This window comes from Lithobates pipiens, unplaced genomic scaffold (genome assembly GCF_037356315.1).
Source record: "Lithobates pipiens isolate NorthernLeopardFrog02 unplaced genomic scaffold, aLitPip1_a1.2 Scaffold_57, whole genome shotgun sequence".
NCBI lineage: Eukaryota > Metazoa > Chordata > Amphibia > Anura > Ranidae > Lithobates > Lithobates pipiens.
This window is the reverse complement of record NW_027507879.1, coordinates 1,373,018-1,391,277: the sequence shown is the minus strand read 5'-3', so window position 1 is coordinate 1,391,277 and position 18,260 is coordinate 1,373,018. Positions and strand designations below refer to the sequence as shown.

Sequence of the window (18,260 nt, the reverse complement as noted above, 5' to 3'; positions counted from 1 at the left end):
ACAATTTTCACACATTTTTGGGACATTTGACTTTAATACAGTGATCAATGCTATAAAATTGCATTGATAATTCTAAAAATGTCACTGGCATTGAAGGGGTTAACTGTGTTCCCTGGGAGGTGATTCTAACCGAAGGGGGATGGGACTCGCTGAAGGAAGTGACGGATCGTGGTTCCTAGCTAATAGGCACACACGATTTGTCACTCCTGTCCACTCCACCCCTGTCAGAACAGGGAAGTGTGCGTTTACACACACTTGTCCCTGTTCTGTGTCTCCTGCTCAATATATATAAATAAATATATATATATATATATATATATATATATATATATATATATATATATATATATATATATATATATATATATATATATATATATATATATATATATATATATATATATATATATAATTTTTTTATTATATATATATATATAATTTTATTTTTTTATTTTTTTTTGTGTGTGGATGGATAATTATCCTTTTATATATTTTTTTTTTTTAGTAGAGACCCTAGAGCAGTGATGGCGAACCTTGGCACTCCAGATGTTATGGAACTACATTTCCCATGATGCTCACCTAAGCCGCAGAGTCCATGCGCATCATGGGAAATGTAGTTCCAAAATATCTGGGGTGCCAAGGTTCACCATCACTGCTCTAGAGAATAAAATGGTGGTTGTTGCAATATTTTATGTCACGCTGTATTTGCACAGCAGTTGTTCAAATGCAATTTTTTATTTTTTTGGGGAAAAAAATGGCTCCGCTGCATGAAATCACATTATTGTATGTGATCTCGTGAGGCTCGGCTAGCAGGGCGCGCACACGCCCGCTGCGAGCTTCGTGAGTCCGACCGTGGAGTTACCCGCGATCGTCTCGCGGAGAGGGGAAGAACAGGGTAACGCTGATGTAAACAAGCAGGAATTGGAACTTTAAAAATGTATTTCAAGTCAAACAATCCAATAATAAGACAAAGTATCTACTCAGCGAAAATGCCCTTCACTCCAATGAGGGCAGGAACTGACGTGAATGTTTGGTATACAAAGCTTTGTGTAAATTGTTGGTACTATATAAATGCCAGCAATGAGTGAACACACAAATAATGACATTTAAAGAAATGCGTAATTGTGTGTTCAGCTTTGTAAATGTAGGTCAGTGATTTGTATCCATATGTGGATGTTGTGCCAGTGATTGGATAGTGTATATTGTGTTCCTGTTGGTGAGATGGAGCGCTCGGCTTTACAATAATTCTGGAGTAGATGTTGGCACAGCTCATGTTTTCTGCTCATTAGATGGAGGAGGCGGTGCAATAAACTTCCGCTCCTGGCCACAGATTGGACTGGCGTATCCGTCATCCTTAATTCACAGACAGATGTTTTCTAAAACCCATCTGCCAAATTTGGTAAATCAAATATCAGCTGATTAAAATCCTGGCTGTCGTATATTGGTGAACATGGAGGCGACGCTGTGATCATGTTTTTTCCAGCAGATGAATTCTGTTTGGAAGGGTGCACTCCTCCTCCTTAGTCTCGCTTCAGCTCCAGAAGATTTACCCCACTAAACGACCAAGCCATTTTTTGCGATGCGGCACTGCGTTACAATTGCGCGGTTGTGCGACGCTGTAGCCAAATAAAATGCCCCCCACAAATAGAGCGTTCTTTTGGTGGTATTTGATCACCTCCTGCGTCCTTTTTTATTTATTTTTTATTTATTTTTTTGCACTATAATCAAAAGACCGACAAATTATTTAAAAAAAAAAAAAATATATATATATATATATATATATTTCTTTTCTTTATTAATTTAGACCAATATGTATTCTGCTGTTTTTTGGTAAAAATTCCCAATAAGCATAGTTTGATTGGTTTGTAAAAGTTATAGTATCTACAAACTATGGGATATTTTTATTCTTTTTTTTTTTTTTTTTATTATTTTTTTTTTTTTTTTTTTTTTTACTAGTAATGGAACTTATGGTGGGACTGTGACATTGCGGCAGGCAAATTGGACACCTGACATTTTTTTGGGGGGACCAGTGACACTAATGCAGTGGTGATCTGTGCTAACAAATATGCACGGTCACTGTTCTAATGACGCTGGCAGGGAAGGGGTTAACATCAGGGGTGATCAAAGGGTTTAATGTGTTCCATGGGAGTGCTTCCTAACAGGAGGGAGGGGGGGGGGAGGCTTTGACTGGAGGAAGGTAAAGATCCATGTTTCTGCATGGCAAAAACACAAGATCAATACATTCCCCCTTCTCACAGAACAGAGGTCTGCTTTGTTTACATAGGCAGACCGCCTTTCTGCCCGTCTCCTTAATGATCAGCGGGTCCCATCGGACATCGCGTCTACCGGATCGGCTAATTGGCTCCTGCTGTGTCCAATCACAAAAGGAGTAGAACGGCGGTGTGGCTGGAAGTTTAAGATCATGTACAAAGTCCTGCCGCAGTATATGTATGTGTGTGTGTGTGTGTGTGTGGTGGGTGGGGTGGGTGGTTGTCCAAAAGCGCTTAATAGCGTTTTTATTTTCTTCTGGACTATGTTGAATTTTTTGACTTTATATGACAGCGGACTGTTGTGTGAAGCGTTTATGTATACTTTGATGGCTGGTTGTACCCTGTATACATAACTGCCAGATTTCTCAAGCCATATTTTTAAGGAGAAAAGAAATCCTTGCTACCTTTTTTACTACTTTGCTTTCTGACAAACAAAAACCTAAGATCAATATATCTTGCAAAATGGATGTTTTCCTGTATTTTATAAATGCCTGAAATTTAAATCTACTTCTATTTTATCTCTTCTGATTCCTTATCTCCCTCTAATGTTCAATAAAACCTTACTGTTTTAATCAAAGGCTTCATTTTAGACCATTATATTGTCATTGGGTTTGTGTGCCTCTCTATGCAATGCAGGCAGATCATGGCTGGTGGGATGGGTTGGCAGGGTGCTATACAGGGGGTTCACGACTTAAGAACGCGGCGCTGTACGGACCATCTGCAGTTCTGCGCCGAACGACATTCAACGGAACATCAGGAATGTTCGTAATTGTCGCTCTGCGCATGCGCAGTCGACTTACGAACAGGTTCGTTAGGGACCCCCTGTACATTATAGCACCCTGTCTAAGGGCTTGTTCACACCATAAAGTGCATCCAAGCGCACGCCTTTTTTTATTTTTTGCCCATTCTCTACAATTAATTTTTTTGAAATTGCGCCACACTAAACCACGTGGTACTAGTACATGGTACCATATGTTTTTTGGTGGCCACAAACGCAGCAGCGTTTTGAGGAGTGAGTATGCGATTAGGAATTAATGGTACCCACATGCGTCTGCAGAAGGCAGCGTATTTCTATGTGGTGCAGAACAGGTGTAATCATACCCTCGGTACCCCTTTCAAGAACCATCAACCCCCCTGAAGTTGTCTCTTGAGTGAAGTTATGCAGATAACCAAATGCATTGATGGGTAGGTTTAAATCCGAATTTAGAGTTTCTAGGCAGATATTTGCATGCAGACTGCCCATTGTAACACCCATATGTAATGCTGAGCCTCTGATTGAAAACCTTGAAATCCAATGAATGAAAGTGATGGACCAGGAACCTTCAGGCTGGGGAGGAAGAGGCTAGATGTGGCTGGACGTCCTCCAGCCAGGAAATGAGGCAGGATGTATCTGACATCCTGTAAGAAGTGAAGTGAAATCAGAATAAACTCACAACAAGCTCACACAGTACCACTTATAACATCCAAGTGAAAGATATAATGCCAACATGTGGGGGGGGAAAAAAAATTCACTGAGTTGGAAAAGGATCACCCCCTTATGTCAGTATTTTGTTGAAACACTTTTTGCTTCAACCCCTTGCTTACTGGGCACTTAAACCCCCCTCCTGCACAGACCAATTTTCAGCGCTGATGCACTCTGACAATTGCGCGGTCATACAACACTGTACTCAAATGAAATTTTTATATATTTTTTTTCCAACACAAATGGAGTTTTCTTTTGGTGGTATTTAATCACCATTTGGGGTTTTTTTTTTTTTTTTGCTAAACAAACAAACAAAAAAAGACATTTTTGAAATAAAAAAGTTTCATAGTTTCTTATAAAATTTTGCAAACGGGTAATTTTTTTTTCTCTCCTTCATTGATATTTGCTGGTGAGGCGGCGCTGATGGGCCCAGATAAGGCGGCGCTGATGGGCGCATGTCCAGGGACGCCCTCCCAGCAGTTGGGGTCTGCACTGTAGCTGTCTTTCGGCTATAGCGTGGATGGCAGGTGGTTAATTTACAGTCTTTATTCTGTTGGGATATGTCTCTACTAACTTTTCACATCTAGAGATTGCAATATTTGCCCGCTCTTCTTTGTAGAACTGCTCAAGTTCAGTTTAAATTTACTGGTGACTGTGGACTGCAGTTTTCAATGTGGTTTAACCACTTAAGGACCGAGCCTCTTTTTTTTAGATTTGTATGAGAGTTAAAAACTTTTTTTTTTTTTTTTTAATTTTATTTATTTTTTTGCTAGAAAATTACTTGGAACCCCCAAACATTATACATTTTTGTTTTCGAACGCCCTAGAGAATACAATGGCAGTCGTTGCAATACTTACTGTCACACCATATTTGCGCAGCGGTCTTATAAGCGCACTTTTTTTTCTTTTGGGAAAAAATACTTTTTTGAATTAAAAAATAAGACAGTAAAGTTAACCCTATTTTTTTATATTGTGAAAGATAACATTACACCGAGTAAACTGATACCCAACATGTCGCGCTTCAAAATTGCGCCCACTTGAATGGCGACACTTTTTTACCCTTAAAAATCTCAATAGGCGATGTTTAAAATATTCTACAGGTGGCATGTTTTGAAGTACAGAGGAGGTCTAGGGCTCGAATTATTGCTCTCGCTCTAACAATAGTGGCGATACTTCACGTGTGTGGTTTGAACACCATTTTCATATGCAGGCGCTACTCACATATGCGTTCTCTTCTGCACGCAAGCTCGTCGGGACAGGGCGAGGTTAAAAACATTTTTTTTTTTTACCTTTTTTTATTTTTACACTGTTTTAAAAAAATAAATAAATCACTTTTATTCCTATTACAAGGAATCCCTTGTAATAGAGAAAAAGCACGACAGGACCTCTTAAATATGAAAATATATATATTTTTTATTGCATTTTAATGTAAATGGGATATGTGAGGTCTTTTTGACCTCAGATCTCCTATTTACATTAAAATGCAATATTTTTTTTTTTTTTGGCATTTTAAATAATTAAAAAAAGTCCCTTTTTTAAGAACTATGGGTAGAAGTGCTGTTTTGACGTCGCTCCCACCCTGCAATGTCATGGAGATGGGTGGGGGCCATTCTTCCCCCCCCCCCCCCCCTCGCTCATCTCCATGCTCAGCCAGAGAGAGGACCTGATCGCCTGCTGTTGTTGATGGCTCCGGTAAGCGGAGGCCCCCTCTCCCACCTCTGATATAAAAGTGATCTTGTGGCGAATCCGCTGCAGAGACCACTTTTATCTTGTAGCGGACCACCGGCCGAGCAAGAGGATACCAAGGTTGTGGCAGCTAGCTTTTTTTTTTTTACCCCGTATTTTGCACTGAATTCAATGCATGGTAAGCCGCGCTAGCTTTCAGCGGCATTTCTCTGTCTCTATTCAAAAATCAATGGTTACCTATGGGGGCCCATTGATTTGAATAGAAGTGGCACCAGAAGTCTGATCAAGATGATCTGACTTGCGGTGCAACTTGTGTGCTGAGAATCTTGAAAGGGGAACCCCGCAAAAAAAAAAAAAAAAAAAATTGCGTGAGGTTCCCATACCCCCCCCCAAAGACAAAAGTGGGGTCCCCCCGAAGATCCATAGCAGACCCTTATCCGAGCATGCAGCCCGGTAGGTCAGGAAAGGGGGGCGAGCGAGTGCGCCTCCAGCCCCCCCCCCCGAACCATACCAAGCCACATGCCCTCAACATAGGGGGTTGGTGCTTTGGGGCAGGGTGGTCCCTGCGCCCCCCACCCCAAAGCACCTTGTCCCAATGTTCAGGACAAGGGCCTCTTCCCGACAACCCATGCCCGGTGGTTGTTCGGGTCTGTGGGCGGGGGGCTTATCGGCATCTGGGACCCTTCTTTTAATAATGGGACCCCCAGATCCTGGCCCCTCCACCCAATGTGAATAATTATGGGGTAAATCGTTCCCCTACCCATTCACCTACCCATTCACCTGGGGGAAAAGTGTCAATAAAAAAAAACGCTACACAGGTTTTTAAAGTTATTGGGCAACTCCGGGGGTCTTCTTCCGACTTTGGGGGCCTCTTCTGCTGGCCTCTTCTGCTATCTTCTTCCAGCTCTTTTACTAGCGTTGGCCCAGTCTTCTCCACCGTCTTCTCTCTTCCGATGTTGACACAACGCTCTCTCCCGCTGTAATGCAGTGTACGCGGTGCACATTGATTTATATAGGCATGGGCACCCCTTATGACACCAGAGTCCCATCATGCCCCGGGCTATGACATCATAAGGGGGCAGGAACTGACCTTTCAGAGCGCCGCTCTCCCCTATGGGATATCGGCTAAGGGCCAACTGTAGAGTCTGGTCACCCGATCCTCAGACTGAAGGAAAAGGTAGGTTTTTCCTCTGTCCACTTTTTCGGATCGGAGCGGGTTGGACATCTGATGCTCCATAGAGGTGTATGGAGTGTCCGTTCAGGTCCACCTAAAAACAAAAAACAAAAAAAAAAACTGACAGGCGGACCTGAACGGACAGTCAGTGTGAAAGAGGCCTTACACACACATATATATTTTATATACATTAGGCCCCTTTCACACATGCGGACAGTATGTCCGTATTTCATCCATCCGTTTGCAGATGAAATACGGACATACATGCATTCCTATGGGATAGCGGGTGTCTGCGGATAAACATCCCCAGACACCCGATATCGTCCGCCTCCGCAATTGTCCGATTCTGCAGACGGAGGAAAATCCTATTTTTCTATCCGTCTGCAGAGCGGATCGAATGAACGCGGACAGATAGTCCATGTTCATCCGATCCCCCATAGAGGACAGCTGACAGGGCGGTCCCTGCGCAGTGTGCAGAGACCGCCCTGTCCGCCGCCGGCTCAGCGGGGGCAACGGAGCGATCCTCGCTGAGCGAGTGGATCATCACGGGGCGGATCATTACTGATCCGCCCCGTGTGAAAGGGGCCTAATACCTTTTTATGTGTGTTGGTTGTTTTCAGTCACCAACTTGTTTATTCTAGTGCAGTTTTTTTTTTTTGGTACATGCACAAATGTTTCCACTTACTTGGTCAAATTTTTTTTTTTTTTTTTAGCGCTACACTCATTTTTTTTTTTTTGTATCATGAGAACAGAATCATGCATACATTTCTAGTATAAACAAATTCACTTTACATTAAAGTGGTTGTAAACCCTTACAAACCACTTTGACCTACAGGTAAGCCTAGATTAAGGCTTACCTGTAGGTCCAAGAAATATCTCCTAAACCTACACGGTTTAGGAGATATTTACCTGAAGACAGCCACTGCTGTCTACGGCGCATGCGCCATAGATGGCGGCGCACTGGGTAAGCCGCGAGTGTCTGCTCCCGTGTGCATGTGCAGAAGTAACGTCATCGCTGTTCCAGTGAATCACAGCGCTGGAGCAGCGAGACCCACGGAGACCCACCAAGAAGATGGAGGCTCGGAACTACAGGGGACAGCGGTGACTTCGCTGGCTCCTGTGTCAGGTAAGTGACACATAATGGACTACTATGCGATGCGATGCGATGCATAGTAGTCCATTATGCTTTACCTTTGCAGGGAATTAAAGAGGAAGTAACACCCATCAGGGTTTACTTCCTCTTTAACGGATAAGTTCACCTTTTGTAACATGTTACACCCATATTTAGGGTGTAACAAATTACTAACTGAGCAGTTCCTGCCCACCCCCAGCCACGTCATTCATTCACGGAGTTCTGTAAATGGCAGGACTACAATTACCATCAGCCGATGAACTACCAGGGTGCTGAAGAGCGCTCTAGGTAATTTATTGATCTTTCCTGTCATCCAGTAACTGCCTATCCGTACAAGGTACGGGCAGACAGCTACACTGACAGTCTGCAGGAGCCTGATATTGCACCTGTGTTCTGCCGATCACAGGTGCAATACTTGATAGGAGAATAACAAAATGCGTTTTTTTTTTTTTTTTTTTTTACCTGCAAAAAGATGTGCATCTATTTTTTTTTTTTTCTAAAAAGGCGAACTGCTCCTTTTAAAAATGCAGCGTGTTCTCTTGCGCTTTCTTGCGCTCTCTCGCCCAAGCAGGACGCATCTACTTATGATTTGGAGAGGACTGTAGTCTTTTAATGTAATTTGGTTTAGCCTGTGACATGCAGGTCTGCATCTAAACTGTCCCTTAATTCTGTTGATGAATGCAGATTTCTATTTCGGGGGTGTGTAAGGATAGAGCCAAGTATATTTCCATATCACATTCAAAGTTAATGTGAAATGTATGCCTGGCCTAATTTCTCTCTGACAATTGGTATTCCTGCTAATCACACAGTTGGTTTTGCTACTGTGGCGATCAATACTTTCTACAGTGTGCTGATAGCAGTAACGGACGGAGGGTAATTTTCTTGGTTTATTGTCTGGATATGGAGAAAGCTGAACAGCGCCGGAGGTACTTGGCTCCATCTCTGCGGATTAACAAAACCAGTTTGCATCCCATGGGGGAGACATTTTCTGAGAACCAATAATTAGAAAAGCGGGTGGAGGGTCACGAGATACATTTCAGGAACCGCTCCACCTAAGCGCTGACAGAGATTGATCATTGGAGGAAAGGGAGATATAGGTATGTGTCCTGTTACCCCAGCCTGGGTGTACTCTTGCCCTGCTTGTAGGGTAGGAGGGAGACAAGAGGGTGACATTACATTATATTACCAAAAGTATTGGGACACCTGCTTTTACATGCACGTTAACTTTAATGGCATCCCAGTCTTAGTCTGTAGGGTTCAATATTGAGTTGGCCCGCCCTTTGCAGCTATACCAGCTTCAATTCTTCTGGGAAGGCTGTCCACAAGGTTTAGTAGTGTGTCTTTGGGAATGTTTGACCATTCTTCCATTTTGTGAGGCCAGGCAGTGATGGACGAGAAGGCCTGGCTTGTCTCCGCTCGAATTCATCCCAAAGGTGTTCTATTATGTTGAGGTCAGGACTCTGTACAGGCCAATCAAGTTCCTCCACCACAAATTCGCTCATCCATGTCTTTATGGACCTGGCTTTGTGCACTGATCCAAATCATTTGGAGGAGGGGGGATTATAATGTGGGGAGGTATTCCGGGGATTGGGATTGGCCTCTTGGTTTCAGTGAAGGAAACTCGTAAGGTGTCTGTATGCCAAGGCATTTTGGACAATTTCATGCTCCCAACTTTGTGGGAACAGTTTGGGGATGGTCTCTTCCTGTTCCAACATGACTACCCACCAGTGCACAAAGCAAGGTCCATAAAGACATGGATGAGTGAGTTTGGGGTGAAGGAACTTGACTGGCCTGCACAGAGTCCTGATCTCAACCTAATAGAACACCTTTTGGGATGAATTTGAGCGGAGACTGTGAGCCAGGCCGCCTTGTTCACATCAGTGCCTGACCTCAGAAATGTGCTTCTGCAAGAATGGTCAAACGTTCTCATAGACAAACTCCTAAACCTGGGGGACGGCCTTCCCAGAAGTGCCGCAGCTGTGATGGCTGCAAAGGGTGGGCCAACTCCATATTGAACACAAATATTGAGCAAAATGTTAGCATGCACCAGTGAGTAATTTGGCAGACAAAGTGCTATCCTGAGTACAGAACCAGGTGTTTAGAAGATGGTGTAGGTAGGGCAAGACGGGGAAACTGAATGTGAGGGGGGTGAGCTCCGCAGAGCTTAGCTTGGAGTGTCATGGACCATGAAGTTGGGTTACACGGGGGAATCGTAGATATCACAGGCAACTTTCACTTCCTTTTGTCTCTGCCGGGCAGGAAGTGAAAGGAAATTTCTCCAACAGAACATATAATAAGAGTTTTATAACTATTCTATACAAGAAAAAAAAAAGTTTGGGCTTTACGTAACTTTCTTTTTATAAAAAAAAAAAAAAGATAGATCTGTCACTTTCTCTGATCTCTATAGCACTGACCCCCGGAGGAGGTGCTGATTTTATTGGGCTTATCGTTTCCTTCTTTACCTCGTCTACGTCTAGGGGTTCCCGTGGTAGATGGCCCAAAGAAATGCAGAAACTGACACTGGATCCTCTCTTTGGGATATTGATTGAAAAGATAGATAACACAATTCCTCAATGAAGGGTAGAGGGTTACGAAGGAAGTTCAGGTACTTTTGGAACTGCAAAAATAGGAAGTCTCTCACTATAGAAATCCCAGAGAATTACCGTTTTCACAGCTGGATTCTCACAACCCCCGGATGGACCTCCTCTCACTAGGCCTAGCAGCCGGTAGGGTGTTGGGTAGAGCAAAGTCTCTGCCACAGACTTGGATGTAGAACACTTGAGCAAAGTCTCTGCCACAGATTAGGATGTAACCGAGGGACATAGACAAATTTAGAGAGCTATCATACGGTACCAGCATCTCTCAGCCGGTCTGGCGATACCGTATGAGTGTAGATCCATGTAGTGTCCTTCAACTGAGCCTCCAGGCTCCTTCAGAGAAACCAGCCTTGTGCATGGCCTTCTCCTGAAGAGTCCTCCCCTGGATGCTTCTCCAGGTCTTGGCCGAAAAGGTTCTCCTTGTACGAGAGGGCATCGGACCACCTTTGGATCCTCAGGCCTTGATATCCACTCGGGCCTGTCCCTGCAGTTGCTTGAAATTGCATGGATCCACACCCCAGGCCAGGAGGGCCATGGGGGCTGGTTAGGAGGACCAAGATCAAACAAACTGATCTTCTGGATCAGAACCCAGAAGCACGTGATGTCAGTACCATAAAGTGGTGTTGCCACCAAAAAATAAAAAATATTTTAAAATTCTTAAAAAGGAAAAAAAAAATTGGAAATTTTTATTTAATTTTTTTACTCCCCTCTAAATGCCTGTTGCTAGGGGGTCCCTCGTAGTCTGCCTTCTTCATTGCCCAGGCTGGTGACATCGCTTCCCCTCACGCCGCACAGTCATCTGGGACCTGTCACGTGTCCCAGATGACTGTGCGGCGTATCACGGCGCCCTGTGCCGCTCGCGCATGTCCAGTGGGTGCCCACAGTAAGAATGACGGTGCCACTGGGGGGGAGGCTTCATTCCCCCGCATCGCTGAACCCTGGGACAGGTAAGTGTCCGATTATTAAAAGTCAGCAGCTGCAGTATTTGTAGCTGCTGACTTTAAATGTTTTTTTTTTTTTTTTTTTTTTTTTTTAGGGGGCACCTCACTTTAAATACCACCTCCTAGAATGCACAGCAAGATGACACTCCCACTGGGCTGGTTCCGAGAAAAGAATGGCATTCAATGCGCCAAGCTAAACTGCGTTCTCATACTTGCCGGCGGTGACGGCGACGCCTGCGGCAAAGGAGGGACTGGCACCGAAACCATAATTTGTCAAAATTAGCCCTAAAACCAAACTATAGTTTCAGGAATATTAATTTTTAAAAACATATAGCGCATGCTCGTCAGGAGCCGGTGCTACATAACTATTGAGTAAAAACTATTTTTCTACATGCTGCGTAAAACCACTTGTTTTTACCTTTGTCTAGGCGGATTTTAAAGGGTTTATCACAAAACATCATTTAGCTGCTTTATAAATGTACGGTAACTGTTACTACAGAGAATTTGGAAAATGCTAACTTCAGGAAGTTTCTCGTCTGGGACAGATGGTTGTCATTACTTCTGCGTGACTGAAACCACCCACTTCCGTAATTGAGCTTTCCTATTGCAAAATACTCTGTTTAATAAAATCTGGGTTTAAGGTGAAACAGTTTGTTTTTTCAGATATACTGTAAATGTTTAATATGAGCAGCTTAGTTCATTCAGTTATTCATTTATTGTAATCTTATAAGTACATGATATGATTTTAAATTTAAAAAAAAAAAAAAAAAAAAATAGTTTCAATGTATACTTTGTAATTATATATGAATGGGCGCAGCCATGTTTACACATCCTTCATGAAGACTTTGCTTTCTTGACCCTTCAGCCCTGCATAGTTGTACAAGCCCCTCTCCTTTGCTGAAATTGCTTACTGCGATTCCACTGCACACTGTGAGAGGGGGGGGGGGGATTTACTAAAATTGGTGCACTCGGACTCTGGTGCAGCTGTGCATGGTAGCCAATTCATTTCTAACTCACTGTATCACTCGGCCCCACCCCCCGGCACGCCGCGTCATTGGATGTGATCGACAGCAGCGCGAGCCAATGGCTGCGCTGCTTTCAATCCATCCACACCAGCCAATCAATGGCCAGGCTGAGCGGAAAAGAGGATGTCTGAGGCGAGCGCGGGACTTTCGAGGGGTCAGGTAAGTAAAACGGGGGGGGGGGGGGGGGGCGCAGCACTGTCGGATGTTTTTTCAGCTTAATGCATAGAATGCATTAAGGTGAAAAAAATGTTTACTTTTACAACCCCTTTAACATTAAAAGTGAAAGTAAATCCCAAATTTTGGGTTGTCCACACAAAACAATAGAGGGGAAATATTCCAATGGGGGAAAGTTCTAGTGGCCGGGGGTCCCCGAAAGATTATTTTAATATGCAGGGATTTCCTCTCGCTTCCTGTTTTGATTATGGAACAGGAAGTGAAGGTAAATCTCCCCAATGGGGCACAGGTGGCAAAAAAAATTAACCAGCAGGGGTTATAACCTTCCCTTACTATATCTAAAATGGGGGGGGAAAAAAAAAAAAAAAAAAAAGCTTTGACTATAGTTCTAATTTGTAACAAAACAATGCACTGCCTCTGAAAAGTATTCACAGCTCTTCACTTTTTCCACATCTTTTTAAGTTTACAGCCTTATTCCAAAATGTATTAAATTCATTATTTTCCTCAAACTGTACACCATAACGACAACATGAAAGAAGTCCGAAATCTTTGCATCTTTGTAATTTTGTGAATACTTTCCAGATGCACTGTATGTGTTTGTACCTAAAATACACTATCGTTTTCCCAGTATAATGCCTCGTACACACGGTCAGACATTCCGACCACAAAATCTGGTGGTTTTTCCGATTGGATTTTGTCCGAAACTTGTGTTGCATACACACGGTCGCACATAGTTGTCGGGGAAAATCCGATCGTTCTGAATTGAAACACATACATCGCGACTATAAACGGGCCAATAGCTTTCGTCTTAGTTTAATCTGAGCATGCGTGGCACTTTGTCCGCCGGAATTTATGCGATCGGATTTTGTTGTCGGCAAATTTTCGATCCTGCTCTCAAACTTTGTGCGTCGGAAAAAGTCTGATGGAGCCCACACGCAATCGGATTTTCCGACAACGTAATCCGATCTGACTTTTTCCATCGGAATTTGTGTGCATGTGTCTGCAGGGCATAACGGGTTTTAGGATGACCCATTCCCCCCTCCCCCCCTTTTTTTTTTTTCTTTCTTTTTTTCTTTTTATTTTTTTTTTTTTCTTTTTTTTTTTCTTTTTTTCTTCTTTCTCTTTTCTTTTTTTTTTTTCTTTTTTTTCTTCTTTCTCCTTTTTTTTTTTTTTTTTTTTTTTTTCTTTTTCTCTTCTTTTTTTTTTTCTTTTTCTTTTTTTCTTTATTTTCTTCTGCCCCTGCTTTTATTGATGGGCTGTATAAACATGTCCAGCATCCACTATGTGTTGTGTTTTTTTTTTTTTTTTTTCGTAAGAACAGTGGTTGTCAACCTAGAGTAGGGGCCCATTTATGTCTTTGTGGTGTAAGGTACTTTAAAATGTGGGTGTGATTCACTATTTCAGTTTATTTGAAAGTGCTGGTGCCCTTGACTCCTTCTGCCAAGGTCCAGATTCTATAGATATGGCTGCGTGTTTTTTTTTTTTTTTTTTTTTTTAATCCGGTCTATAATAATTCCCATTGTGCTTTTCCTTACAGAATGTATGACAACATGTCCACGATGGTGTTTCTGAAGGAAGATAAGTTGGAGAAACTCACCCAAGATGAGATCATTTCGAAGACCAAGCAGGTGATCCAGGGCCTGGAGGCCTTGAAGAATGAGCACAACTCCATCCTGCAGAGCCTACTGGAAACCTTGAAGTGTCTGAAGAAAGATGACGAGAGTAACTTGGTGGAGGAGAAGTCCATCATGATCCGAAAGTCTTTGGAAATGCTGGAGCTGGGTCTGAGCGAAGCACAGGTACTGCTTAGAAACTATTTCTTGGAGACTTGTTAGGTTTAGTGTTGCCTTTGGCAGTAAGAATGTAACCCCCTCGCTACCTACTGAAAATTAAAGTGGTTGTAAACCCTTACAGCCAACTTTGACCTACAGGTAAGCCTAGATTAAGGCTTACCTGTAGGTCTAAGAAATATCTCCTAAACCTACACGGTTTAGGAGTTATTTACCGAAAGACAGGCACTGAGCGCCGCTGTCAACGGCGATATGCCACGAGTGGTGGCTCCCGTGCGCATGCGCGGGAGTGACGTCACCGCGGCTTCGCTGAATGACAGCGGCGGAGCAGCGAGACCCACCAATAAGATGGACGCTCGGAACTACAGGGGACAGCGGTGACTTCGCTGGCTCCTGTGTCAGGTAAGTGACACATAATGGGCTAGTATGCCATGCATAGTAGTCCATTATGCTTTACCTTTGCAGGGAAACAAAGAGGAAGTAAACTCATCAGGGTTTACTTCCTCTTTTTAAATCCATGATCTTTACAAATGGTTCCAGTTTTGACTGTGGAGAGATTAGTGAGCTGTAATGTGATGATGTATATTGTGCAATTATTTATTTATTTTTGTCTGCATGATTGGGATGCTCTTGAGGCTGCAGGAAGAGCCTAGTAGCATGCCTCCTCCTCTATATAGGGCAACTCCAGTCAACTTGCTTACTTTGCTATATGTTAATTGTTACTCTTAATCATTCTGGAGGTTGTAGTTAAGTTTGCGCTGGCATGCCTTTATGTGCCTGTTGTACAGAATATAAAATTTCTTTGCATTTTGCTATCTTTTTACTGGATAGCTGGGCTGTCTCCGTGCTCAAATAAGAATGTGATGTGCTCAATGCAAATGGTGACTTGTATAGTTGGTAAGGTTGAATAAAGACACCAGTCCATCCAGTTCAACCTGAGTGAGTTTCTACAATTGTCCCTATCCCTATACATTGCACACTCACATCGGTCCCTACCCTCAAGGAGCCCACAATCCAAGGTCCCCATTCATATTCTAGGGGCCAATTTTGGACAGAAGCCAATTAACCTACCTGCATGTCTTTGGAGTGTGGGAGGAAACCGGAGTACCCGGAGGAAACCCACGCAGGCACAGGGAGAACAAGCAAACTCCAGGCATGTAGTGTTGTGGTTGGGATTCGAAAAAAAGCGACCCTTTTTACTGCTAGGTGAAAGTGCTAACCACTACACCACTGTGCAGAACTAAACGCTCCCATCCTTTGCAGTCATAAAACAAAAATCTACATTGCTATTCCTGCTGGATGGTTGTGGTTGTTCAAAAATGAGCTTTTATTCTTTATTTATTTTTAATTTTTTTCTTACCTGAATTTTTTTATGCAGTGACAAGATATAAGCCCACTGTTTGGCAGAAATGTTAAAGAGGGGATTCCACCTACGAAAAAATTATTTAACAGCTACAAATACTGCAGCTGCTGACTTTTAATAAATGGACACTTACCTGTCCCAGGGTCCAGCGATGTCGGAAGCTGAGCAATTGCACGGTTCTCGGCTGCTACCGCTGCCATTCTCATTGAGGGAATCGGGAAGTGAAGCGTTACGGGTTCACTTCCCGGTTCCCTACGGCGCATGCGCGAGTCGCGTTGCGCATCGTGAGTGGTCCCCCGCTATATCCTGGAACCTGTGTTTCCAAGGAGACAGCGGGGGGGGGTGCGGGAAGGGGCATGACTCCAGCGGGAGTCTATTCCCGGAAGTGGGTGCAGATACCTGTATTTTATATAGGTATCTGCACCCCCTCCAATTGTGGCACCGGAGGGGGGGGAATCCGATGAGCAGAAGTTCCACTTTTGGATGGAACTCCACTTTAAGCAATTTCCTAAAGTCACTTTTATAGTTTTCCTGCACTTAAAAATTCCCTGAATTTGCCTTCCCTCTAAATTCTATATTCATTTGCCCACTACTCGCTATGAGTTGCTGCTCTTTGTTCATTACTCTTTGCTGTAAACAAACCTGATGGTGCCCCAAGTATTTTTGTTGACATGGTGTAGAAAGGTCTTTCCCTTTCCACAACCCACCATTTTTATATCTGTGCATTGCCTGTTCCGGCTTCAGTATACAAAAGGAAAAAAAAATCTGCCTTTGTACCCAACTTTAGCCACAGGGTTCTATACAGGTCCAAGGGCCATGGTACTATCACTTGGGGTGACCATGTTCCTGAAGAATCCCTTGTGAAATGTGCCCACCAGTAGGGCAAAAGGCTTGAAGGAACTTGTTCCTATCTCATGTGGAAAGAACCGCAAGATGCTCTGGTAAGTTAGGGCCTAAGCCCCTTTCCAGGGTACCAGTGCACCAGTTCCTTTAGTGGAGAATTTTGGCTTGATGGGGACTGTGCCACTTTGTTTTATAGGAAGACTGTCTGCCACGTTAGAGCATTGGATTGCAAAGTATGCAAGCAAGCTCACTTTTCCACTCCTCTAGAGTCCATTTCTAATTAAAATTCACTCAATTTGCTGAAATCTCTCCCAAGCTAAGAGGGATACAGTTTCTGTCCTCCTTGATGCAGTTTGCCTATCTTGCCCTGACAACCTGTGTTGACCCAGTCAAAGGTCACCAGTCTGGGTTCTTTAAAGATGGCTAGGCTCACTCCCTTTTGGGTCTTTTACAGTGGCTGTTTTTTTTGCCTTTAAAAATCTAAGGCCACTCTTTCTGTGTTTTGGAAGCTTCCAGGATAAGCTTTCTTGGGTGCGAAGGATATTTTGGCAAAGGCGTTGGTCTCCAGAGCTTCCCTGTAAAACTTGTCCTGCTGGGATGCCTTTTGAAGGATAATGCCTCGTTGATGATTCCTTGGACACTTGCTTCGAGGAAGTCACAGGAGGCAAAGCCTCCTACAGGAAAGTCTTGGATCCTGGGGCAAAGAGTTATTTTCTTTTCCTCTGGCGTTTGTGTTCCAGGTCAAGCCCAGCTAACAATTCTGTCACACGACCTGGACACCTAAGCCCACCAAGTCTAGGAACAAGCCTTCCACGCAATGGGTGGTATGGGGGATTAGACTCCTTCCTTCACCAAGGTGTTGGCTCTCGTTTTATCTCTGCTACTCTCTTGAGGTATCTGTAATAGAATACTTAGATAACCTCCACCTTTAGGAACAATCTGTCTAGGCCTTGTCAGCCCTGTTTACTCTGTGATATCAGTTCAACGCTGGTTTCCTCCACTAGGGCTCTTTCCTCGCCTGCTTTAAGGCTAGGTTCAATGTGTAACCTGTTCTAGCTCCTGCAGCCTCTCCCCGTGCTCCCGCCTCAGTGTGACAGCGGGCGAGCAATCTTCTCCTTGCACCCGCTGTAAGAATTCAAAAGCCGGACCTCTTCGCAGGGCTCTGCTCACACGGCCTTGTCAGTCATTCAGTTTTCTGTGAATAAATATACTGCAACTACCATCAGCCACCATGGTTGATGGCTTGTTATTCTGAATAAACTGCTAGGGTGCTGATGCTCGCCCTTTTATCGTCCATTCACAAGCCCTGCAGCTTTGTAACTGACAGCCCGTACAGGCTGAAAGCTGCAGAAGCCAAGGGTGCAATGCTTTGCAGGCTCCTGCAGGAAAATATAATAATCTATCCCAGGAGATTTTTCTTCACGGTTTTGATGTTGTACATGCTGTGCAAGTTTTCACCATTGGATCTACTCTTTTTTTATTTCCTGAGGATCCCCATAGGAAACATTCTGACTCTCATTTCCATGATTGCCAGGTGAATTAGACATGCCATTATCCAAGCCTACAGTCTAAAGGAAAAGGCTCCTCCCATTCTTTTAAGACACACTGTACCAGATTGGGCAGTGCTTTTATGGGCTTTTCAGCATTGGGCATCATTTTCCCAGATCTGCAAGGCTACCCACCTGGTTTTATGCTCACCCATTTATGTTTTAATGGGTAGAAATTCAAGCCTCTTCTGGTGCCACTTTTGGGGTGTAAGGTGCTTCTGGTGCCACTTTTGGGGTGTAAGGTGCTTCTGGTGCCA

General features: G+C 43.6%; 1 protein-coding gene across 11 annotated transcripts in view; it reads left to right on the top strand.

The window, feature by feature from the left end:
• Positions 1-18,260, top strand: part of KLC1 (kinesin light chain 1) — a 158,759-nt gene that overhangs the window by 42,807 nt on the left and 97,692 nt on the right. For all 11 annotated transcript variants that reach the window (XM_077467584.1, XM_077467585.1, XM_077467586.1 and 8 more), the window contains one exon: positions 13,998-14,259. In XM_077467584.1, coding sequence (XP_077323710.1) covers positions 13,999-14,259 — 261 coding nt within the window. In that variant the 5' untranslated portion in view covers position 13,998. Of the gene's footprint in view, positions 1-13,997; positions 14,260-18,260 lie in introns of those variants that run through there.